Source organism: Cetorhinus maximus, chromosome 1 (assembly GCF_964194155.1).
Source record: "Cetorhinus maximus chromosome 1, sCetMax3.hap1.1, whole genome shotgun sequence".
Taxonomy (NCBI): domain Eukaryota; kingdom Metazoa; phylum Chordata; class Chondrichthyes; order Lamniformes; family Cetorhinidae; genus Cetorhinus; species Cetorhinus maximus.
This window is the reverse complement of record NC_135879.1, coordinates 220,151,816-220,177,209: the sequence shown is the minus strand read 5'-3', so window position 1 is coordinate 220,177,209 and position 25,394 is coordinate 220,151,816. Positions and strand designations below refer to the sequence as shown.

Genomic DNA, 25,394 nt, shown 5'->3' with positions numbered 1-25,394 from the left:
TTATTTGCTAGAGTAGTTGGGGAGGGTTTAAACTAAAACGGCAAGGGGATGGGAACCTATGCAAGGAGTCAGAGGAGGGGGAATCAAGAACAAGAACAAAATACAGAAAGGGGAATAAGAAAAGTGATAGGCAGAGAAATCAAGGGCAAGAATCAAACGGGGCCTCAGTGAAAAATAGTGGGAACGGGACAAGTAACGTTAAAAAGAAAAGCCTTAATGCTTTGTGCCTTAATGCGAGGAGCATTCGTAATAAAGTGGATGAATTAACCGTGCAAATAGATGTAAACTGATATGATATAGTCGGGATTACAGAGACATGGCTGCAGGGTGACCAGGGATGGGAACTGAACATCCAGGGGTATTCAGCATTTAGGAAGGACAGACAAAAAGGAAAAGGCGGTGGAGTTGCATTGCTGGTTAAAGAGGAAATTAACGCAATAGTGAGGAAAGATATTAGCTCCAACGATGTGGAATCTGTACGGCTAGAGCTGAGAAACACTAAGGGGCAAAAAACGTTAGTGGGGGTTGTATATAGACCTCCAAACTGTAGTGGTGATGTTGGGAATGGCATTAAACAGGCAATTAGAGACGCATGCAATAAAGGAACATCTGTAATTATGGGTGACTTTAATCTGCAAATAGTTTGGGCAAATCAAATTAGTAACAATACCATAGAGGAGGAATTATGTCTATGGGATGGTTTTCTGGACCAATATGTTGAGGAACCAACTAGAGAACAGGCCATCCTAGATTGGGTATTGTGTAATGGGAAAGGAATAATTGGCAGTCTAGTTGTGCGAGGCCCCTTGGGGATGAGCGACCGTAATATGATAGAATCCTTCATCAAGATGGAGAGTGACAGTTGATTCTGAGACTAGGGTCTTGAATCTTAATAAAGGAAACTACGATAGTATGAGACGCGAGTTGGCTATGATGGATTGGGAAATGTTACTTAAAGGGATGACAGTGGATAGGCAATGGCAAATGTTTAAAGAGCACATGGGTGAACTGCAATAATTGTTTATTCCTTTCTGACGCAAAAGTTAAAAGTTAAATGGGAAAGGTGGCCAAACCATGGCTTACAAGGGAAATTAGAGATAGTATGAGATCCAAGGAAGAGGCATACAAATTGGCCAGAAAAAGCAACAGACCTGAGGATTAGGAGGACTTTAGAATTCAGCAAAGAAGGACCAAGGGACTGATTAAGAAGGAGAAAATGGAATACGAAAGTACGCTTGTGGGGAACATAAAAACTGATTGTGTAAAAGTTTCTATAGGTATGTGAAGAGAAAAAGATTGATGAAGACAAATGTAGGTCCCTTACAGTCAGAAACAGGGGAATTTATAATGGGGAACAAAGAAATGGCTGACCAACTAAATACATACTTTGGTTCTGTCTTCACAAAGGAGGACACAAATAACATACCAGAAATGTTGGGGAACATTTGTGAGAGGGAGGAATTGAAAGAAATCAGCATTAGTAGGGAAATGGTGTTGGAGAAATTGATGGGATTGAAGGCCGATAAATCCCCAGGGCCTGATAATCTATATCGCAGAGTACTTAAGGAAGTGGCCCTAGAAATAGTGGATGCATTGGTGATTCTATAGACTCTGGAACAGTTCCTACAGATTGGAGGGTAGCTAAGGTAACCCCACTATTTAAAAAGGGAGGTAGAGATAAAACAGGGAATTATAGACCAGTCAGCCTGACGTCGGTAGTGGGGAAAAGTCTGGAGTCCATTATAAAAGATTTAATAGCTGAGCACTTGGAAAACAGTGGCAGAATTAGACAGAGTCAGCATGGATTAACAAAAGGGAAATCATGCTTGACAAATCTACTGGAATTTTTCAAGAATGCAACTAGTAGAGTTGATGAGGAGGAGCCAGTGGATGTGGTTTATTTGGACTTTCAGAAGGTTTTCGACAAAGTCCCACATAAGAGATTAGCATGTAAAATTAAAGCGCATGGGATTAGGGGTAGTGTATTGAGATGAATAGAAAACTGGTTGGCAGACAGGAAACAAAGAGTAGGAATAAACGGGTCTTTTTCCGAATGGCAGGCAGTGACTAGTGGGGTACCGCAGGGATCGGTGCTGGGACCCCAGCTATTCACAATATATATTAATGATTTAGATGAGGGAACTAAATATAATGTCTCCAAATTTGCAGATGACACAAAGCTAGGTGGGAGGGTGAGCTGTGAGGAGGATGCAGAGATGCTTCAGTGTGATTTGGACAAGCTGAGTGAGTGGGCAAATGCATGGCAGATGCAGTATAATGTGGATAAATGTGAGGTTATCCACTTTTAGTAGCAAAAACAGGAAGGCAGATTATTATCTGAATAGCTCTAAATTGAGAGAGGGGGATGTGCAACGAGTCCTGGGTGTCCTCGTACACCAGTCGCTGAAGGTAAGCATGCAGGTGCAGCAGGTGGTAAAGAAGGCAAATGGTATGTTGGCCTTCATAGCCAGAGATTTCGAGTACAGGAACAGGGATGTCTTGTGCAATTATACAGGGCCTTGGTGAGACCACACTTGGAATATTGTGTGCAGTTTTGGTCTCCTTATCTGAGGATGGATGCTCCATCCTTTACCAGACTGATTCCTGGGATGGCAGGACTGACATATGAGGAGAGATTGAGTCGGTTAGGATTATATTCGCTGGAGTTCAGAAGAATGAGGGGGGATCTCATAGAAACCTATAAAATTCTAACAGGGCTAGACAGGGTAGATGCAGGAAGGGTGTTCCCGATGGTGGGGGAATCCAGATCCAGGGGCCACAGTCTGAGGATACGGGGTAGACCATTTAGGACTGAGATGAGGAGAAATTTCTTCACCCAGAGAGTGGTGAGCCTGTGGAATTCGCTACCACAGAAAGTAGTTGATGCTAAAACATTGTATGTTTTCAAGAAGGAGTTAGATATAGCTCTTGGGGCGAAAGGGATCAAAGGATATGGGGAGAAAGCGAGAGCAGGCTATTGAATTGGATGATCAGCCATGATAATGAATGCTCCTAGTCCTATTTTCTATGTTTCTATGTGGTCAGTCTCATGTAGAACCTTTGCTGGACAGAGGAAATCTGACAAAGGGGGAGCCTCAGAAACTATAGTCCAAATTCCTTGTACAGCTGAAAGTGGAGGTCAGGAAGGAAGTGGAGTTTTACCGGTATTACCCAACGGTAGAATCCACCGGTAGAGCAAAATGAGTCAGGGCCTTTGAATAAGGAAAATCAATCAAATGTCAATTTCCCAACTATTAAGTGGAGTTGGTAGTCAAAGTTCATGTTTGACATAGACCAAGATGTTGAGAGAGCAGAGTCAAGCTAATGGAACTGGAAGGAAATACCTAGACAGAAAGAGAAAGAAGTCAGATCGATTAATTAAAAATCTGTAGGGAGGAAGGAGAAATAAATTATTTTCTTTATTTCTTGTTAAATGATATTTTTGTTAAACATATACTGGTGTTAAGAAAAATCAATTTTTACATGTAAATTACTGTGGTAATTTTAGAGTCAAATATGTTTTAATTGTGATTACGGTAAAAACAAATAAACAACCCAACCTGTTACATTTTCAAGTATTGTTGATGTTAGTTTAGTCATATTGTGTTCTGAGAAATTTTACATTAAAATGCAAAATGGCACATGTACAAAAGTTTAAGTAGGGAAGGGATACAAAATATTGAAATATCTGAGCATTTTAATATACATTGCCCCTCTCTGCTGTCCAATCTGTTGGGGAGGTGTAAGTAAGGTTAGTTCAATAATGGCTGCCTGCTGTGAATCCACATGTTAATCTTTCCCAGTGCAATACACAACACCCCCTTAAATAATGGAGTGCCATTTTTAGATCCAAGTGAACAATTTGTGAATGTAGAGAGCTATGTATAATTAACACACATGCAATTTCTTTTGATTATCTTGGAGAGGAGTTTGTTGGGTAACCATTTTGGGACTTGAAAGAGACAAATGTCCATTATTTTCTCCGTTGCCAATTATTTTTCAAAATTTCTCTGATTTGCATTTAGGTTCCCTTGTACAGTTAGTGGAGGAAAAGGATAAAATGCTATTAAAATTGGATACAAAGTACTTATTTAATAAATTTGCTATTATAGACAGACCAACCTCCAGATGGAAAGTCATCACATTCAAGCCAATTCTGTTTGTGCCTAACTTTTACATGTACAACCCTGTAGAGATCACTAGATACGAATTAGAAGCAGAAACCCTGTGTTTTTAATCACCAGTTGTAATGCTCCCACCATCTGAGTTCAGATCAGCTAACTCAGCACAAAGTAGGGGTTGAACCGGATACCCTGCAAGTCTTGTGGCTCTTCATAGAATATTTAACTACTGAGTCATCAAAGTTGGTTTCAAATTCTTTTGATTACAATTTTAATCGAAGCATTTGTGCTTTTGATGACATTGTTGCAAAAAGTGCATTAGTGCTTCCATGTTTGCTGTTATTCGACACAAGTGTGAAGTTATGTTGAGGTTTTTTTTGTATTTCAATTCCTTAAAGCTTTTGGCTTCAATTGGACAGAAATTTTCAATTTCTGTTTAAGCTACATTCCATTGAAATACTATTAAATTCTATGAAGCATGTAAATAATTTCAATTAAGCACACTATTTTTGTTTGTACGTCAGGGATTTGTTGATGTAAGATTTCTCCTGGTATATCTCCTTCAAACAATGAATAACATTGCTATTGCTGCTACTTTAATGCTACTATTCAGTCATTGGAAGCATAATTTTGCATTTTGTTGTTTAAACCAGAACAATGGAAATACATTTTTCAGTTGAGTTTTTATAATATTTGAGATGAATTTATTTGTCTTAAACTACTGTGATACACTGGAGAATTTGCTGCTTTGATAATTTTCAAATGTATATTTATTTGCTTGGTACACAGGTGAAATCTAATCTTGTTTCAAAAGCCGTAGTTGTACTGACGTTTACAATGGTGTTTATCCGTTTTATGGAACATTTAATCCTCCTTGGGAACATTTGAAATTTCAGAGTGCTAATTTCTTTATTGTTATTAATAAATGCCTTTATCTGTTTTCACAGTAGATAGATGGGGCCAAAATACCAGTGATAGAATAGAAACTAAAAATAAATCAAGGGGAGGAATTTAGTGATTCAATACAAGCTTCTTTTTAAAAAAAAACTTTGGGTAGATAAGTCTCCAGGACCTCATCTTTTCCACCTTGGAGGTATTAAGAGAAGTAGATGAGGTAATTGCAGAAGCAATAGTCATAATCTTTTAAAGCTCTCCATTAAGGAAATGTGCCAGCAGGTTGGAAATTTTGTTAGTGTCATTCCATTATTTAGAAGAGCGGGAGAGCCAGCAGTGGGACAGGCATGGAGATTTTACCGTAGGCAGCCTCCTAATTAGCCACCTGTCCAGTGAAGAATGGTGGCAGGCTACCTATGCTGCCAGCCCAATTAGAGGGCTGGCAATTCTGGAGCCTTGGCAGCCCCACTGGGAGATGTCGATGCTGCTGAGGAAGGTGAGTAAAAATGAAAATATGGTGGCTGAGGGCGGTAGGAGAAGGAGGGGGAACCTCCCTGGGGAATTGTTGGGGCTGTGGGGTCTGCCTTTTGTGCCCATGGCCCCTGCTTTTGGCCATGGAGCCACTGGCTTCGATGGACCCTGCAGGCTGCTGCAGGGGGGCCATCTGCAATAAACTGGCAGCCCTACCATGGAGTGGGGGGCCGTACCGCCATTAGCAAAATGAAATGCAGCCCTTTAAAATTTTCCATAATTGGATCTTTAGTTATGCAAATCACCTGCCCATCTTTGGAACAAGCAGACAATCCACCTCTTTTCCAACTTTCTACCCAGTGATGCTTTCCTGGCAATGGGACATTGATAGGGAGCTGTCCTGACACAGCTGAGTGCTACTTTACTGGGCCTCCATGCCCCCAATTACGTTCCACTACCTGGGAGGGGTAGCTTTCAGCCCCATGCCTCTGAGTTTAAGGTTAATTCTGGGGAAGCTGCTAAAATCTGACACTGGGACAAAGTGATTGAGTACTTGAACAGATATGAACTGATCAGAGAGAATGAGCATGGATTTGTTAAGGATATGTCACGTCAAACTAATTTCATTTTATATTGTGAGGAGGTCACTAGTAATACAGATAAGGAAGTGTCAATATACGTTATCTATATGGACCTCTTTCATACATTTGATAAGATTCCAAATGATATGATTAGCAAAACTGAGAGCACATGGATTTTTGAGTTGGCTTGGAAATTGGGAGGTGAAAATAAGGCAGACACTGCATGGTGGGATTTGCCAAGTGATGTTCCTTGGATTCATTTTTGAGTCTCAAATTTTGAGTTTCAAATTTTACACCTGGATGAAGGAACAGTGAGTTGTATATCCAAATTTGCAGATGTCACTAAGTTAGGAGAATAGCAAGTCGTGTAGATGGGAGCAGGAAGTTGCAAAGATATGTAGACTGAGTGAGTGGGTAAAACTATAGCAAACGTGGTCATGTGTGGGGTCGTCCATTTTCTTCCTAAAGGAAGATAAATCAGAGTGTGTTCTGATTTGGTGAGAAACCTAATTCTAGAAAAGCAGAAATTTGGTAATTCAAGTACACATTATTAAAGGCCATGTTTTTGCCCCCATCTGCAATCAAAAAGCTGAATTGATTTCTGATCCCAGAAACATTTAAATCAAAATATATTTGTATTGTGAAATATACAGCTTACTTAACCACGTCTGAGGTACAATTTTGCAGAATTTCCCCCATTACTTCTGAATATAGCCCTGGAAAATGCTCGTACCTGAACTTAGCTTCATTATTCAAACCCAGTCAGTTATTTTTTAACTGAATATTGTTATTTGCTCCCAATAACATTGAAACCATTGTTTTCTATTGAGCATTTAATCATTTCAATGTGTACTGATCCCAATAACCTTCAATGGTGGGATAATGGATTTGACTACCTTTTGGGGTCAGGGAGAGCTTTGTCTTTTCATAGAGATTTTTTTTATTGTTGATTGTGTTGTTCAAGAGTTTGAGTTTGCAACAAGAATATAATGTATCTGTTCTGCAGAAGGCTTTCTGTTTTCTTTTTTTATGGCCTGCAGACTTTGACAGATTATTCATATGTCTTTGCCGTTTACCTTACCTGAAACATTAACTCTGTTTCTCTCTGTACAGATGCTGCCAGATTTGCTGAGTATTTCTCGCATATTCTAATTTTATTTCAAACTTTCAGCATCCCCAGTATTTTGCTTTTGCCATTTATTCTTTCCTTTTGAATCCAATGCATCCAAATATAAAACGGCAATGAATATCACAAGAAGCTTTTGATATTCTGTGAAGCTTTATTTCTGTGGCCACAGTAGAGGTGGAATTAGATAGTAGGGTAACTGATTATATTTGCTGCACCATTGGTGGCTGTGCTTTCAGCTGCCTAGGCCCCAGGCTCTGGCACCCATCACTAGATCTCTCTGCCTCTCTACCTTGTTTTCCTCTTTTAAGACTCTCCTTAAAACCTACCTCTTTGACCAAGCTTTTGGTCATCTAACCTAATCTCTCCTATATGGCTCAGTGTCATACTTCGATTTATAATGTCACTGTTAAGCGCTTTGGGATGATTTATTATGTTAAGTTGCTATATAAATACAAGTTGATTTAACATTTTCTGTCACTGGATTTGATGAGTATTAAAGAAAATTAATGTTCGGTGATTAAAGGTAATTTAGTACATTTGGAAGAAAAATGCAAATATACATTCAATGGAAAATGCTGAAGTGTGTTTATGAATACAGAGCCCTGGAGGATTAAAAAGATAATTATATGAAAGTGTGAGTGCCGATAAATAAAACCGTAACAGGACTTGTTTTTATTATAAAAAGCTAAAAGCTACTGCGGATGCTGGAAATCCAAAACAAAAACAGAATTACCTGGAAAAACTCAGCAGGTCTGGCAGCATCGGCGGAGAAGAAATCAGTTAACGTTTCGAGCCTTCATGGCCCTTCGGCAGAATTGAAGCATAGTTAGGAGAAGGGAGAAATATAAACTGGTTTAAGGTTGGGGGGTGGGGAAGAGAGACGTTGAGGGTGTGGTGATTGTGGAGATAAGCAGTGATAGGAGCAGATAATCAAAAGATGTGACATCTTTTGATTATCTGCTCCTATCACTGCTTATCTCCACAATCACCACACCCTCAACGTCTCTCTTTTCCCCCCCCCACCTTAAACCAGTTTATATTTCTCCCTTCTCCTAACTATGCTTCAGTTCTGCCGAAGGGCCATGAAGGCTCGAAACGTTAACTGATTTCTTCTCCGCCGATGCTGCCAGACCTGCTGAGTTTTTCCAGGTAATTCTGTTTTTGTCTTGTTTTTATTATTCCTTGGGATGTGAGTGTTGCTGGTTAGGCCAGCATTTGTTGCCTGTCCCTAATTGCCCATGAACTGACCGACTTGATAGGCCATTTCAGAGGGCGGTTATGAGTCAACCACATTGCCGTGGGTCTGGAGTCACGTATAGGCCAGACCATGCAAGGATGGCAGATTTCCTTCCCTAAAGGACATTAGAGAACCAGATGGGTTTTTACGACAATCAATGATAGTTTCATGGTCACTATTACTAAGACTAGCTTTCTAATCCAGAATTAAAAAAATTAATTGCATTTAAATTCCACAAGCTGCCATGGTGGGATTTGGACCCATGTGCCCACAGAAGTAGCCTGGGGTGGTGGTTCTTAGTTAGTCCCTTGGGATCAAGGATGATTTGCTTCCACTCCGGTTCATTGGGCCCTGAGATAGATCATAAGTCCAATGTGCGATCTATAGACTCTGCCACATGCAGGGCAGGTGGTGCTTGAATGGTTGGGTAGGTGGAGGTTTGTATGCTTCTTCCACCTAGACTTTACCTCTGTATGTTCCCAACGAAGTCTCTTGATGTGTTTGATGTTTCCTTGGATGAGCCTTCTCCATGTGCAAGCCATGGATGGCAGGGATGTATGGTCTCTTCAGGGATGCTTTGAGGACATCCCTAAAGAGTTCCTGTTGCTCTCCTGGAGTCTCCTGCTGCAATCTATTTCTGCTTAGTGCCATTGCTCCAGGAGTCTGATGTAGACATACAAATTACAAAACCAGGCCCGCTGGGTGGGATATGAGTTATGGCTTGAGAGTATGCTGCTGTTGGACGGCCTTCCTTGTCACTGGATTCTGAGAATCTTGTAAAGACACCACTGGTGGTACTTCTGCAGTGCTTTGAGGTGCCTGCTGTAGGTTGTCCAAGTCTCCAAAGCGTGTAGGAGCATGGGGATCACTGCTGCCCATTAAACCTTGACTGTGCTCTCAGCTTTGGCTGAGCTGGCACATTGGAGGCGTTGATGAATTTTGTTGTCTATGTCTGCCATACACTCCCAAGATATGGAGAATGGCCCACAATTTTCAGGATCTCTCTGCTGATTTTAATTGACAGGGGGAGTTGTTCTGCTGTGGGAACCGGTTAGAAGAAGACCTTAAGTTTTCCATGTGTTCAGTGAAAGGTCAATTTTCTCAAATGCTTCGGAGAAGGAGTCGACAGTGACCTGGAGCTCAATTTCTGAGTGAGCTTTTGCACACACACAAGTCATCTGCATTCTGAACCTTTGTGATTTGAGGTTAGAGTTGTTTTGATTTTGGATTGAAGGCGGTGTAGGTTGAAGAATTTCCTCTGTTCTGTAGATTATTTCCATGCCTCTGGGTAATTTGCTGGAGGTAAGGTGCAGCATTGATTCCAGCCTTCATTGAGATAGGATTTGTGGTGGTTCCATTGGTGAGGATCACGGGTTGCATGTCATTGTGGAGTAGGTAAAAGATGGTGACAATTTTCTGAGGGCAGCTAAATTTGAGGAGAATACTCCTCCATAAGCCTTCGTGGATTACTAGTCCAGTGACTACCTCTATGCCACTGTCTCCTTGTTTCAGTTTGGAGCTTTATGCAAAGGGGGGTAGAGTACAATAATAAAGAAGTTATGATAATTGTGTTCAAATGTTGTTTAGTGTTCTTGTTAGACCTCAGAGTACTGAAGTCTATTTTGACACCTCAAAGGACATCAAAACCATGGAACGTATGGTATGGATTCACTGGTAGTTAAACCATGGATGAAAAATTTATAATTATTTGGAAAGACTGGAGATTATTTCCATTGGAACAGAGAAAGCAAAAGTTTTTTTTAAATTCTGAATGGTTTTTGATATTAAATGGTTTTGATATTAAATAAGTAGTGTTTCATGTGGATGGGGAATCAATAATGTGTTTTTATTAATTAAAAATTGAGAATGAAAAGAAAAGCTAGGCTAAATTTCTTTACCTAGAAAATTATTGGAACATGAACTCCTTTGCCAGAGTCAGAGGTCATTGCATCTTTTAATGGAAAATTAGATAAAAAGCTGAAGGAGAAGTAATACAGGGCAGTAAAGTAAGTGTAGAACTGATTAACTTTGGATAGCTCAAGCATAAAGCTGGCACAAACACAATGGGAATAAATTGCCTTCCGTTCTATAAATTCTTATGGTTAAATTGGGATGACCAAGATAATGTTACTGGGTACAATACATTCTCATGAATAATTTCTTTTTAAAAAAAAAAAATACTGCTGAGGATTTGTGTGGTGAATTTCCCTGTTTTCTCATCAGTTGACAGTGAATTTCAGTTAATTAAGAATAGCTATGATACCGGAGCATAAAAGCATAATAGAAGCAGGAGTAGGCCATATAGCCCCTCGTACACATATGCAGTTAAATGTGGAAATCTAGAAGTTGCAGCCTGCAGTTGTTCCTCCACAGGCTACTCTATAATACAAATTTGCCAACAGACTGGCAAATTGAAACTGGTTGGGACAGTTGCCCAATAAACATGTCAGTTTCAACCATGGTTCAGTTGGTAGCACTCTCGTCTGACTCGTAAGGTTCCGGGTTCAGGTCCTATTCCAGAACTTCACAAAAATCAAGGCCGATGCTTGTTAGGACGTGGAAAATGATGTGTTCCAGGCAGACCAAATCCACAAGGGAAACTTGGTCACGCTATCACAATGGTTTTGCAATTTGAATTCAGAAGTAATGAGTCCACTAAGATCTTTGAGGTTTTAAAAATTAAAATATTTATTAACAAAATAAAAGATTTCAAGCACATACATAAGACTACAATTACTTAACACCATAACAACTCCTAAAATTCCTGATTAACCTGACTCCCAGTTATACACATCCTTTTTAAGGCAATAGTCCAAAATTGATTTTAGATTTTAAAAAAACTCAGCAAGTTAACACAGTACCCACCTGAAGTGGAATTCCAAATGGCTTTCTCCAACTTTAGTCACCAGACACAGCAGACTTACGCACAAATGGCTAGAGGATTCTTCAAGGCTGTTTCACATACTCCTGTTAGATCTTACATGGCCCCTAGCATAGCCTTTTATTCTCCTTTTATATATGTTTCTCTCTCTTTAATATGTAAATACCATTGTTCCATATGTGTTTGGAACTGTAGCTTTCCCATAATATAAAAGCTTTCACGTTGCCAATATTGTCAGTAACCTTTGGGGAAAAACAAACACACTGCTTAACGTTGCTTATCTGGCTGGTTCTAAACAGACTAACATCCCTTTGAAATCCAAACAACCCCTTCACTTATCTAAAAATGCAAATTCTCTTCACACTTTACACGCTAAGGCAGCATCCATACTTACTCATTAACATTTCAAGTACATTTCTACATCTAGCTTCTTTTGATAATTTCAAGCTTGCAGTCTAACTGACTCCAAATGTAACTAAATCACACAAAACCAACTATACTGACACCCATAAACCTACTTTACAACAAGCCAGAAAAATATTATGAAAATTATTGTACTTTCGTGATATGCTCCAGTTTAGCCCTGGGAGAGTGCTGCACTGTTGGGGGTGCCATCTTTTGGATGAGATGTTAAACCAAGGCCCTTTCTGCCCCTTCAGGAGCACGTAAAAGATCCAATAGCACTATTTTGAAGAAAAGCAGGGGTGTTATCCTCTGTGTCCTGGCCATTATCCCCAAATCAGTGCCACACAAAACAGACTCTATCAGAGTTTATATTTTATATTTTATATTTAGACTTTATATTTCTCCCTTGTTGAAACTATGCTTCAGTTCTGCTGAAGGGCCATGAGGGCTCGAAACGTTGACTGATTTCTTCTCCACCGATGCTGCCAGACTTGCTGAGTTTTTCCAGGTAATTCTGTTTTTATTTTGTTTTGGATTTCCAGCATCCGCAGTAGCTTTTAGCTTTTTGTTTTTAGACTCTATCATTACCACATTGCTGTTTGTGTGAGCATGCTGTGTGCAAATTGGCTGCTGCTTTTTCTAAATTACAACAGTGACTACACTTAAAGTACTTCATTGGCTGTAAAGCACTTTGAGACGTTTGGTTGTATTAAAGGAAGTAGCTACAGAGATAGTAATCTTCCAAGAATCCTTAGATTCTATAAGTCCCAGAGGATTGGAAAACTGCCAATGTAACACCCTTTATTCAAATTGGGAGAGAGATGAAAAACAGGTAACTATAGGCTTAACATCTGTCACTGGGAAAACGTTAGAGTCTATTATAAAGGATGTAATAGCAGAGCATTTAGAATTACATAATCTAATCAAGCAGAGTCAGCACGGCTTCATGAAGGTGAAATCATGCCTGACAGATTTGTTAGAATTCTTTGAGGAGGTAATAAGCAGGATGGATAAAGGGGAACCAGTAGATGTAATATATTTGGATTTCCAAAAGGCATTGGATAAGGTACTGCACGCAAGGTTACTTAATAAGATAGGAGCCCATGGTGTTGCGGGTAGTATATGAGCATGGATAGAGGATTACTAATAGAAGACAGAGTTGGGATAAGGCAGGCATTTTCAGGATGGCAACCTGGAACTAGTGGAGTGCCACAGGGATCGGTGCTGGGGCCTCAGTTATTTCCATTACAGATTAATGACTTGGATGAGGGAAATGAATGTACTATCACCAAATTTGCAGATGATACAAATTAGGTGGGAAGGCAAGTCGTGAGGATGTCGCAAGGAGTTTACAGGGGGATATAGACGGGTTAAGTGAGTGGACAAAAAAGTGGCAGATAGAATATAATGTGGGAAAATGTGAGGTTATGCACTTTGGCAAGAAGAATTGAGGAGCTTTATTTAAATGGAGAAAAGCTGCAGCATAGAGGGATTTGGGAGCCCTTGTGCATGAATCCCAAAAAGCTAACATACAAGTTCAACAGGTAGTAGGGGGGGGAAATGGAATGTTGGCCTTTATTTCAAAAGGAACGGAGTATAAAAATAGGGAAGCCTTGCTATAAAACTATACTAGGCACTCGTTAGACCACACCTAGAATGCTGTGAACAGTTTTGTTCGCCTTATCTAAGGAAAGATATACTGGCCATTGGAGGCAGTCCAGAGAAGGTTCACTCGGTTGATCCTGTGTATGGAAGGATTTTCTTATCAGGGGAGGTTGTGGAGGTTGGGCCTGGACTCATTGGAGTTTAGAAGAATGAGAGGTGACCTTATTGAAACGTACAAGATTCTTAGGGGGCTTGACAGGGTAGATGCTGAGAAGTTGTTTCCCCTTATGGGAGAGTCTAGGACCAGAGGGCATAATCTCAGAGTAAGGGGTCGTCCATTTAAAACAGAGATGAGGAGGATTTTCTTCTCTCGGAGGGTAGTTGATCTGTGGAATTCTTTACCGCAAGAGGGCTGTAGAAGCTGGACAGATTTTTAATCAGTAAAGGAATCTAGGGTTGGGAAAAGGCAGGAAAGTGGAGTTGAGGATTATCAGATCAGCCATCACCTCATTGAATGATGGAGCAGACTCGATGGGCTGAATGGCCTACTTCTCCTATGTCTTATGGTTGTGAAGAGCGTTACATAAATGCAGTCTTCTTTTAAAACAAGTCGGAGAACATTGGGACTGTGCATTCATAAATTTTGTAGCAATTACATACCAATGCATTCTCTTGCCTTATTTTGTTGTTCTTTGATAGTGTGTTTTCAAGGACTTGGATATAAAAGCTGCAGTTAGTACCACATTAGAGCGTTTTTGCAAGTGGAAGCGCTTTAACTTCTATAAGTGGAATTTTCTCAGCTGCACCTGTGTCTATATTTGGCAAAGCCTGCTCTTTGGACCAATGCATTAGTATTAATTATACAGTAGTTGCAATTTATGGATTAACATGCAGATTATTCAACATTAAAGTTAATTGACTGTTTCCTGGATGGCTTCTGACGTTCTATTAATTTGAGAGTTTCCTCTAGTGTCACTGTCATTAATTAGTGTTAATGAAGTGGAAATGTTTGTTAAAGTAAACGTTTATTGTGGATTGAAGCAACCTTTTAAACCTTGAAAATCATGATTTAGTGCTACTTTACAACCTAAATAAGGCAAAGATAATTTTATTGCTGAATATGACTTACCCTGTTACACGGTTGCCTTCACTGAAAAATGCAGTGTTGGAGGTAACGCCATAAATTAAACAATGGCCCTACGCAGCCTTTGGAGGTAACAAAACTTAGTTTGAGAATCTGCATAAATTTTGCTTTGTGTCCCTGACTAATATATATTGCTGACAGCAGTTAAATTGTATGCACTATTTATTTAGGTTCTAGGTGTGGGTAAGTGACCTCTCCACTCAAACATATGGACCATTAATGCGGTTTCCCTAATTCTGGCTTAGTTAAATCTTTTGTTGACCTATTCCTGGTCAAACTGGTGGAGTTGTAAGCTACTTGATATTAACTGGGGTGTAAGTACTTAGCAGTTTAACATAATATAAAAGCAGAAAATACTGGAAATACTTAGGTCTGGCAGCATCTGTGGGGAGAGAAACGGTTAATGTTTCAGATCTTGATCTTGAAGGATAAGCATGGTAAGTTTCAGGAACCTTGGATAATGAAGGATATTGCGAGATTAGTCAAAGAGAAAAGGGAAGCATTCGTAAGGGCTAGAAGGCTGGGAACAGATGAAGCCTGTGGAGAATATAAAGAAAGTAGGAAGAAACTTAAGCAAGGAGTCAGGAGGGCTAAAAAGGGTCATGAAAAGTCACTGGCAACCAGGATTAAGGAAAATCCCAAGGCCTTTTATACATATGTAAAAAAGCAAGAGGGTAGCCAGGGAAAGGGTAGGCCCACTCAGTGGGAATCTGTGTGTGGAGCCAGAAGAAATGGGAGAGATACTAAATGAATACTTCTCATCAGTATTCACCAAAGAGAAGGACTTAGCAGTCGATTTGTCTAGGGAAGAGTGTGTAGATAGCCTGGATCATGTTGAGATCAAAAAAGAGGAGGTGTTAGGCGTCTTGAAGAATATTAAGGTGGATAAGTCCCCAGGACCAGATGGGATCTACCCCAGAGTACTGAGGGAGGCCAGGGAGGAGATTGCTGGGGCCTTGACAGAAATCTTTGTATCCTCACTGGCTCCGGGTGAGGTCCCAGAGGACTGGAGAATGGCCAATGTTGTTCCATTGTTTAAGGAGGGTAGCAGGGATGATCCAGGAAATTACAGGCTGGTGAGCCTTATGTCAGCGGTAGGAAATTATTGGAGAAGATTCTTCGTGACAGGATTTACTACCATTTGGAAGCAAATGGGCATATCAGTGAGAGGCAGCATGGTTTTGTGAAGGGGAGGTCGTGTCTCACTAACTTGATCGAGTTTTTCGAGGAAATGACAAAGATGATCGATGATGGAAGGTCAGTGGATGTTATATACATGGATTTCAGTAAGGCCTTTGACAAGGTCCCTCATGGCAGACTGGTACAGAAGGTAAAGTCGCACGGGATCAGAGGTGAGCTGGCAAGATGGATACAGAATTGGCTTGGTCATAGAAGACAGAGGGTAGCAGTGGAAGGGTGCTTTTCTGAATGGAGAGCTGTGACTAGTGGAGTTCCGCAGGGATCAGTGCTGGGACCTTTGCTGTTTGTAGTATACATAAATGATTTGGAGGAAAATGTAACTGGGCTAATTAGTAAGTTTGCAGACGACACTAAGGTTGGAGGAGTTGCAGGTAGTGAAGAGGATTGTCAAAGGATACAACGGGATATAGATCGGTTGGAGACTTGGGCGGAGAAATGGCAGATGGAGTTTAATCCGGACAAATGCGAGGTAATGCATTTTGGAAGGTCTAATACAGGCAGGAATTATACAGTAAATGGCAGAACCCTTAAGTGCATCGATGGGCAGAGGGATCTGGGTGTACAAGTCCACAGGTCACTGAAAGTGGCAACGCAGGTGGATAAGGTAGTCAGGAAGGCATATGGCATGCTTGCCGTCATTGGCAGGGGTATTGAGTATAAAAGCTGGGAAGTCATGTTACAGCTGTACAGAACCTTGGTTAGGCCACACTTGGAATATTGCGTGCAATTCTGGTCGCCACATTACCAGAAGGATATGGAGGCATTGGAGAGGGTGCAGAGGAGGTTTACCAGGATGCTGCTTGGTCTGGAGGTTATTAGCTGTGAGAGAGGTTGGAGAAACTCGGATTGTTCTCACTAGAGCGACGGAGATTGAGGGGCGACTTGATAGAAGTTTACAAAATTATGAGTGGCATGGACAGAGTAGATAGTCAGAAGCTTTTTCCCAGGGTGGAAGAGTCAGTTACTAGGTGAGAGGAGAAAACAATAGAGGAGACGTGCGAAGCAAGTTTTTTATGCAGAGGGTAGTAAGTGTCTGGAATTCGCTGCCAGAGAAGGTGGTGGAAGCAGGAAGTGGTGTTTAAGATGCAGCTTGACAAATACATGAATAGGATGGGAATAGAGGGATACATACCCTGGAAGTGCAAAATGTTTCAGTTGACAGGCAATATGATTGGCGCAGGCTTGGAGGGGCGAAGGGCCTGTTCCTTCATCCATTTAATGTTCCTGTTCATCCATTTAATGCCCTGTTTAACCTATAGAAGTGTTTTGTTTGAGAATATGACCTAGTACAAAAATACCTGGAAAAACTCAGCAGGTCTGACAGCATCTGCAGAGAGGAACACAGTTGACATTTCGAGTCTGTATGACCCCTCACCAGAACTAAGGAAATAGAGAAATGGGGTGAAATATAAGCTGGTAGAGGGGGTTGGGACAGGTAGAGCTCGAAGGAACCTAGTTCTTTCTTTGCCTAATGTTACGAGAATGCCTTTGAGAAGGTGTAGGAGTGACTTACCAGAAAGATACCAGGGATACAGAACTTCAGTTGCATGGAGAAACTAAAGAAGCTGGGATTGTTCTCTGGAAGGAAGTTTAAGGGGAGATTTAATACAGATGCTCAGAACTGAAGGGTTTTGATGGAGTAAATAGGGGATAGTGTTTCCCCTGAAGGGTGAGTAACAAGAGAACACAGGTTTAAGGTAATTGGCAAAAGAACCAAATGGAAATAAGAATTTATTTTTACGCAGGGTGTTATGATCTAAATTGCACTGCTTGGAAGTGTATTTAAAGCAGATGCAGTAGTAACTTTAAAAAGGAAATTGAAAATGTAAGTGAAAGTGGGGGGGAAAAAAATTGCATGGCTATATGATGGAGCAGCAGAGTGGTACTACTCATTGTAGTGGTACAAAAAGGCAAAGTTAAGGGCACTCTACCTGAATGCACACAGCAGTCGCAACAAGGTAAATGATTTAAAGGCCTAAATAGATGATTTAATAACCATTACAGAAACATGGCTACTGGGAACTGAATGTTCAAGGATATTCAACGTTTAGGAAGGACAGGCAAAAAGAAAAAGGAGGTGGTGTTGCTTTGATAATAAGGGATGGCATTAGTACATTAGTAAGGGAGGATCTCGGATCAGAAGAACAAAATGGGTGGAGCTAAGAAGCAGCAAGGGACAGCAAACATTGGTAGGAGTTGTTCATAGGCCACCAAACAGTAGTGGTAGTGTGGGGCACAGTATTAATCAGACGATTAGAGAAGCATGTAGTATGGATAATACAGTAATCATGGGTGACTTTAATCTGCATATTGACTGGGTAAACCTAATGAGCACTAATGATGTGGAGGATGAGTTTCTACAGTATGTTAGGGATGGTTTTCTAGAGCAGTATGTTGAGGAACTGACTAAAGAACAGTCTATTTTAGATCTAGTATTATGTAATGAGAAAGGACTAATTAATAATCTTGTTGTAAAAGAACCTTTAGTGATCAGTGACCAGAATATGACAGGAATTTTACATTAAGTTTGAAAGTGAGGTCATTCAGTCTGAAGCTGGGAGTTAAATTTGAACAAATGAATTTATGAAGGTATGAGGGTCAAGTTGGCTGAGGTGGATTGGGAAAATACATTAAAAGGTATGATGGCAATAGATAATTTTTAAAGAATGATTACATAATTTACAGCAACTATACATTCCTTCAAGGCATTAAAACCCAAAAATAAAAGTCAATCAACCATGGCTAACAAAAGGTTGTATAAGTCATAGTCATAGAGGTCTACAGCACAGAAAAAGGCCCTTCAGCCCATCAAGTCTGCGCCAGGCAAACAAGTACCTAACTATTCTAATCCCATTTTCCAGCACTAGCTCCATAGCCTTGTATGCCATGGCATGGCAAGTGCACATCCAAATACTACTTAAATGTTCTGAGGGTGTTTGCCTCTACCACCCCTTCAGGCAGTGAGTTCCAGATTCCCACCACCCTCTGGGTGAAAAAATTCTTCCTCATATCCCCTCTAAACCTCCTGCCCCTTACCTTAAATCTATGCCCCCGGTTATTGATCCCTCCACCAAGGGGAAAAGTCCCTTCTTGTCTACTCTATCTATGCCCCTCATAATTTTATACACCTCAACCATGTCCCCCTTCAATCTCCTCTACTCCAGGGAAAATAACCCCAGCCTATCCAATATCTCCTCATAACTAAAACTCTCCAGCCCAGGCAACATCCTGGTAAATCTCCTATGCACTTTCTCCAGTGCAATCACATCCTTCTTATAATGCAGATTCCAGAACTGCATGCAATACACTAACTGTGGCCTAACCAGTGTTTTATACAGTTCCAGCATAACCTCCCTGCTCCTTTCTATGTCTCGGCTAATAAAGGCAAGTATCCCACATGCCTTCTTAACCACCCTAACTACCTGTCCCGCTACCTTATGGGACTGGTGGACATGCACACCAAGGTCCCTCCGATCCTCCATACTTCCCAGGGTCCTACCATTCAGCATGTATTCCCATGCCTTGTTTATCCTGCCCAAGTGCATCACCTCACACTTTTATCTGGATTAAATTCCATTTGCCACTGATCAGCCCGTCTATATCCTCCTGTAACCTAAGGCTGTCCTCCCAACTATTTACTACCCTGCCAATTTTCGTGTCATCCGCGAGCTTACTGATCAACCCTCCTACATTCAAGTCTAAATCGTTTTTTATACCACAAACAGCAAGGGACGCAACACCGACCGATTAAAAGAAAAGGCCTATAAAGTCGCCAGAAATAGTAGTAAACCTGAGGAGTAGGAGGATTTCAGAATACAGCAAAGGAGGACCAAGAAATTGATGAGGGAATAGAATATGAATGTAAACTTGCAAAAAACATGAAAATGGACTGTAAAAGTTTCTATAGGTATATAAAAAGGACATGCTTGGCTGAGATAAATGTGGGTCCATTACAGGCACAGTCAGGAGAATTTATAATTGGGAATAGAGAAATGGCAGAGAAGCAAAATGACACTTTGTGTCTGTCTTCACTGAGGAAGACCTCTACCCCAGAAGGCTGTGGAGGCTCAGTCATTGAGAATGGTTGAAGCAGAAATTGGTATTTAGGAATCTCAGTGACATGAAGGGATATTGGGATAGCGTGGGGAAAAAGACATTGAAGGGAATGATTTGCCAAGATAGTATTGAATGGTGGAGCAGGCTCGATAGGCTGAATAGTCTATTCCTACTCCTATGATCCTAATTGTATTGCTATTTCAAAGAGCTGACACAGGCATAATGGACCAAGCCTTTAGGCTGTATGATTCTGAGGCACATGTGCATGATTCATGTAACTGCAGTTGCTTTGAAGGGGTATTTGTGATTTGAGCATTATAGAAACAGAATCCATGTCACACGAAGTGGAATAGATTCAACACTCAGAGAATCCAGCTATATCCTGGAACAAAGCACTTCTGTAGTATAAATAGGATATTAAACCACTTAAAGAAATGTTTCCCAGCACACTTTTTTTCCCTGGACAGGTAAAGCATTGGTCCAGATTTTACAGTTGAAATGACAGTGGAACTATCAGCATTTGTTACTGTTACTCTTGTGAAACTGACATCCAGTTGAGCAATTTAATGTGGAAATCCAGAAGTTGCTGTTGGCGATTTCCCGTTCCTCTACATGGTGTGGTGTTGAAGTCTTCACAGATGGTATTTGAGTAGAAATGACTGATTTGACGACGCAAGCTTTCGCTTTTTATGCTATTAGTCTCGCTGCAAAAACACATGAGGAAAAAGTTACGCCTTGTTGAATAAGGTGTAACTGGGTTTTTAACAGCGGAGCAAACGATAAATGCTGCTAACCAGGCTCCCTGGCCCTGCAAAACTAATTTTATGCTTGTGGAATGTCCAATTTCTTCATCCTGTAACAAAAGTTAGAATGTTGTGGATTGCCTCAGAATAAGGTGCAGGCCATTTAAGACTGAGCTGAGGAGGAATTTCTTTGCTGAGAGTGGTAAATCTTGGGTGTTCTCTACCTCAGAGAGCACTAGAAGCTCAGGCATTGAGCATGCTTAAGATAGAAATCAATAGATTTCTGGATACTAATGACATAAAGGGATATGGGGATAATGGGGGAAAAATGGCACAGATGATCAGCCATGATCTCATTGAATGGTGGAGCAGGTTCGAAGGGCCAAATGGCCTCCTCATGCTCCTGTTTCCTATGTTTGTATGTTCCTCTGTCTCAGCTACTGTGGTGCAATTTGTTACAACTCTCTTCACATTTTGACAGCTTTCAGAGCAGGTTGTTGGATATATATTGGCCTGAAGCCACCTCCATGTGATGGAAGCTCTTCATAAAAAGTTGTTTGCAGCTTTGTAGCTACAGAGCATCAGCCTGGCAGGGACTGGCCTCGAGGAAGAGCTATGTAATTGCAATAACATTGAGTTAACATAGCATGCTGGAGGTATGCGTTCTGAGTACCTTCGTCACTTGTTAGTAGTTTGCATTCCTGAGTGTTTAATTTAGCATTTCATGCTGAAAACTTGAAGACTTAAAATCCTTTTTGTTCTAACTTAACTGGAATGATATTGATCATAACAGGAGAATTTCATGAACCTGACTATTATGTTATATACTGCCACCTTCTCTTTCCACTCCCCCACCCTATCCTTCAGCATGGTGCAACTGAAGCAAAATACAATGGGTGATGGAAATTTCAATTAAAAACATTCAGTGTTGGAAATAATCAGGTCAGGCAGCATCTGTGGAGAGACATTTTTTTGTTAACATTTAAGGTTGTTGACCTAACTCCTCCCTGCCTGCCCTGCTGAGCAATTCACAGCATTTACTGTTTTTATTCACACAGGCTAATTTGGTATTGCAATCAAATAAAAGCAAAATACTGCGGATGCTGGAAAACTAAAATAAAAACAGAAAATGCTGGTAAACTCGGGTCTGGGAGAATCTGTGGAGAGAGAAACAGAGTTAATGGCCCGTAACTTCTGCGCTCCCCAGCGTCGGATTTGGGAGGTACCCCAAAAATTCACTGGGGAATCCCTCTGGCAAGTTCCCAGGCAAGAGTTTGCACAGCAATTGCCCGGAAGTGCTAACTTCCCCTGGACAATTGCGCTATGCTGAGAACCATCCAAAAATATGATTTAAATCACAATTTCGGATGGATTTGCTGGGGTTATACCAATAGTTACCCAGAAGTTAGAACCTCTTCTAATTTCTGGGTAACTATTGTAAAGACCCAGACCAACCCCACAGGACTCCCTCCGACAACCCTGCCTCACCCCCCGACCTCTGGACCCTTCTGTAAAAAAAGGGGGTGTGGCCTCTTTGAAAATGCTTGATCTGTACTTCGCTGGGGCCTGCAAGGATTCTTTTGATGTAGGCCTCAAGCAGCTCCTGTGAACGGAAGTGGCAATGCAATTTTGAAGACCAGGTAAGTTGGCGTTTATTTCTTCTCATTTCTGTGGGCCAGCACTTTCCGACACTTGTCGGAAGTTATGGCCCATTGTTTTAGGTACAATATTACTCTTCTTCGGAACTGGTATTGTATTATTTGTATATGCTTGTATCTATCTGCAGATGCCTACTGATTTTATAGCAGTAAAAACATTACCAGCAAAGTTTGAGGAGTGCAAATGTAACACTTGAAAGAAATGCCTACTATATGAAATACTATTGAGACACTCTCCTATGGCATTAATCACAGGAAGATGAAACCATGTGCAATCTTGACCTGAAACAGGATAATAAAAATGTTGTTTGCAGATGCAAGTTGCTCTCCATTTTCATGTTATGCATTCTACCCTTTATTTCCAATATAAATCCTTATTTCCACATTTTTAATGGAGTCTTATGCTGTAAATACAGCTTCATGTTCAACTTCAAAATTCACACCTGTTTTATCATACAATGCTGAACAAATATGCTTTGCAAATCAGTTTTCATGTGGGGTGATTTTTACTGAGTGCATTTTGTCCTTCCGGCAGGCAGTTGAATCAATCCAAGCTGAAGATGAGAGCGCAAAGCTTTGCAAACGTAGAATTGAACACTTGAAAGAACACAGCAGTGACCAAGCTGCAGCGGTTAATATGTGGAAGAAAAAACGCATGGACCGCATGATGGTGGAGCATTTGCTGCGGTGTGGGTATTATAACACTGCTGTTAAACTGACCAAACAGAGTGGAATTGAGGTGAGTAGTGCCTAAGAACAATAATTGTGCTGGAAATGTTGCAGTGAAATCATAAACATGAAGATACTAGTGGAAAATCACCCTTTAACTTGCTACATAATTGCATATTTGGCTGCAAATTCTGTTAAATTTGAGGTTAGTTTATAACTTTGTACTGTTAATTAGCCTAATAAATATTCTGCTGGTGATACAAATTATGACTGTCAAGAAACTTATTACATTTGGATCAAGACAATAGTATTACAAATATACATATCCTAACTTTGGGTATTATAAAAAATGTCTGGGACACATTTAAAATTTTTTTCAGGTCTTCTGACTGAAGGAATCTATAAATTGAGAATAGTTAAGGGGAGATGTTAAACTGTTTTATGATCAGTAAAGTATTTGTTCTATATAGTGTTGTATGTCTTTACAAAGATAAGGATTTTACCTTGATTTTAGTCCTACTTTGTTAGATTTGGTTTTACTGGCTAGTATTTTTTTTCTATATTTGGGCTTCTTGACTAAATTTCTGTTCAAATTTGGGCATGATACTGAGTAACATAAAATCAAAATAAAATACTGCGGATGCTGGCGATGTGAAATAAAAACTAAGTGCTGGAAAAACTCAGCAGGCCTAGCAGCATCTATGAAGAGAGAAAGAGTAACATTTCAAGTCCAATGTGAATCATCTTCAGAACCTGAGTAACACGTTATTCCAATTTAAAAGAAAAGTCAGATGTTGGCAAAACTACCACTTTATGATGTATTTAATTATGTCTTAACTTGCATATATAATAAATATAGTATTCTGAAGATTGATATCTAGTTTTTGAGATTAAAAGTTACTCCAAACCAATGTCTTCAGTGCTAACTATTTAGTGATCCGTTTTGATTACTAGTCCACAAGTTTAGTGATGCTTCCATACCTGTACATTGTTGGGAAGTGCAACAAGAAGGGCCAGTGTATTTTATCACTCATTAGGGGAAGAATCCCTAATTGCTTTTAAAAAAAACACTTTTTTTACTTTAGTAAATAGCATCTAACTATATTGCAAAAAAAAATGTTTTAAAAATTTTAAGGAATTTTGGGTGCTAAATAACTAATCTTAGACGGAAATTATATTTTTTACAATTTCTGCCAGGCATTAAGGGACTCTACTTCTGCAAAGAGGCTATTGACCTGAAGTGTCATCACTCTTTCTCTTTTTACAGATAACTGACTAAGTATTTCCAGAATAATTTAAAAGCAAAATACTGCGGATGCTGGAAATCTGAAACAAAAACAAAAATAGCTGGAAAAATGCAGCAGGTCTGACAGCATCTGCGGAGAGGAATACAGTTAACATTTCAAGTCCGTATGACTCTTCATCAGAACTAAGGAAAAATAGAAATGAGGTGAAATATAAGCTGGTTGAGGGGGATGGGACAGGTAGACCTGGATAGAGGGCCATTGATAGGTGGAGGCAAAGAAGAGATTGCCAAAGATGTCATAGACAAAGGACAAAGGGGTGTAGACGATGGTGCTTTTAGCTAAGGAATGTGTTAATGGTGACATTAAGGGCAGAAAGCAGGACAAGCAAGTGACAGCCCTAGTGGGGGTGGGGTGGGGGGAAGGGATCGAAATAGGCTAAAAAGTGGAGATAAAACAATGGATGGAAATAAATTTTAAAATAATAGAAATAGGTGGGGAAAAAAAAAAATATAAAAATATATTAAAAAAATTATGAATTAATGGCAAAAAGGGGGTGGGGATGGAGAATTTCAACACACCACCCTGCTCTCATGCCCACATGTTCGTCCTTGGCATGCTGCACTGGAGGAACAGCACCTCATCTTCCGAATAGGCACTTTACAGCCTTCCGGACTTAACATTGAGTTCAACAACTTCAGATCATGAATTCTCTCCTCCATCCCCACCCCCTTTCTGATCCCCCTTTTCTCAATAATTTATAATTTTTAAAATATATTTTTTTCATATATTTTTCTTTTCCCACCTATTTCTATTATTTTAAAATTTATTTCTATCCATTGTTTTATCTCCACCTTCTAGCCTATTTTGATCCCTTCCCTCCACCTCACCCCAACTAGGGCTATCTGTCGCTTGCTTGTCCTGCTTTCTACCCTTAATGTCACTATTAGCACATTCCTTAGCTAATATCACCACCATCAACACCCCTTCGTCCTTTTGTCTATGACATCTTTGGCAATCTCTTCTTTGCCTCCACCTATAACTGGCCCTCTATCCAGCTCTACCTGTCCCACCCACCTCAACCAGCTTATATTTCACCTAATTTTTCCTTAGTTCTGATGAAGAGTCATACGGACTCGAAACATTAACTGTATTCCTCTCCGCAAGTATTTCCAGCATTTCTGTTTCTAAATTTTTTTGAATTCTTCAGGAGCATATCTAGTTACATGTTGAAACCATTTAAACTTTGTTTAAAAAATTTAGTCTAGTAAACTAAGAACTTATTTATTTCTTCTTTCTAACTTTCTCCCTGGAGCTTAAAATGTTTGTAATATTTTTGGACCATATTTACTGTGC

General features: G+C 40.2%; 2 protein-coding genes across 3 annotated transcripts in view; one reads left to right on the top strand and one right to left on the bottom strand.

The window, feature by feature from the left end:
* Positions 1-25,394, top strand: part of maea (macrophage erythroblast attacher, E3 ubiquitin ligase) — a 171,908-nt gene that overhangs the window by 33,250 nt on the left and 113,264 nt on the right. For both annotated transcript variants that reach the window (XM_078553628.1, XM_078553618.1), the window contains exon 3: positions 22,661-22,864. In XM_078553628.1, the coding sequence (XP_078409754.1) occupies positions 22,661-22,864 (204 nt within the window). The remainder of the gene's footprint in view (positions 1-22,660; positions 22,865-25,394) is intronic.
* ctbp1 (C-terminal binding protein 1) overlaps positions 1-25,394 on the bottom strand; it is a 414,171-nt gene that overhangs the window by 380,962 nt on the left and 7,815 nt on the right. The window lies entirely within an intron of this gene.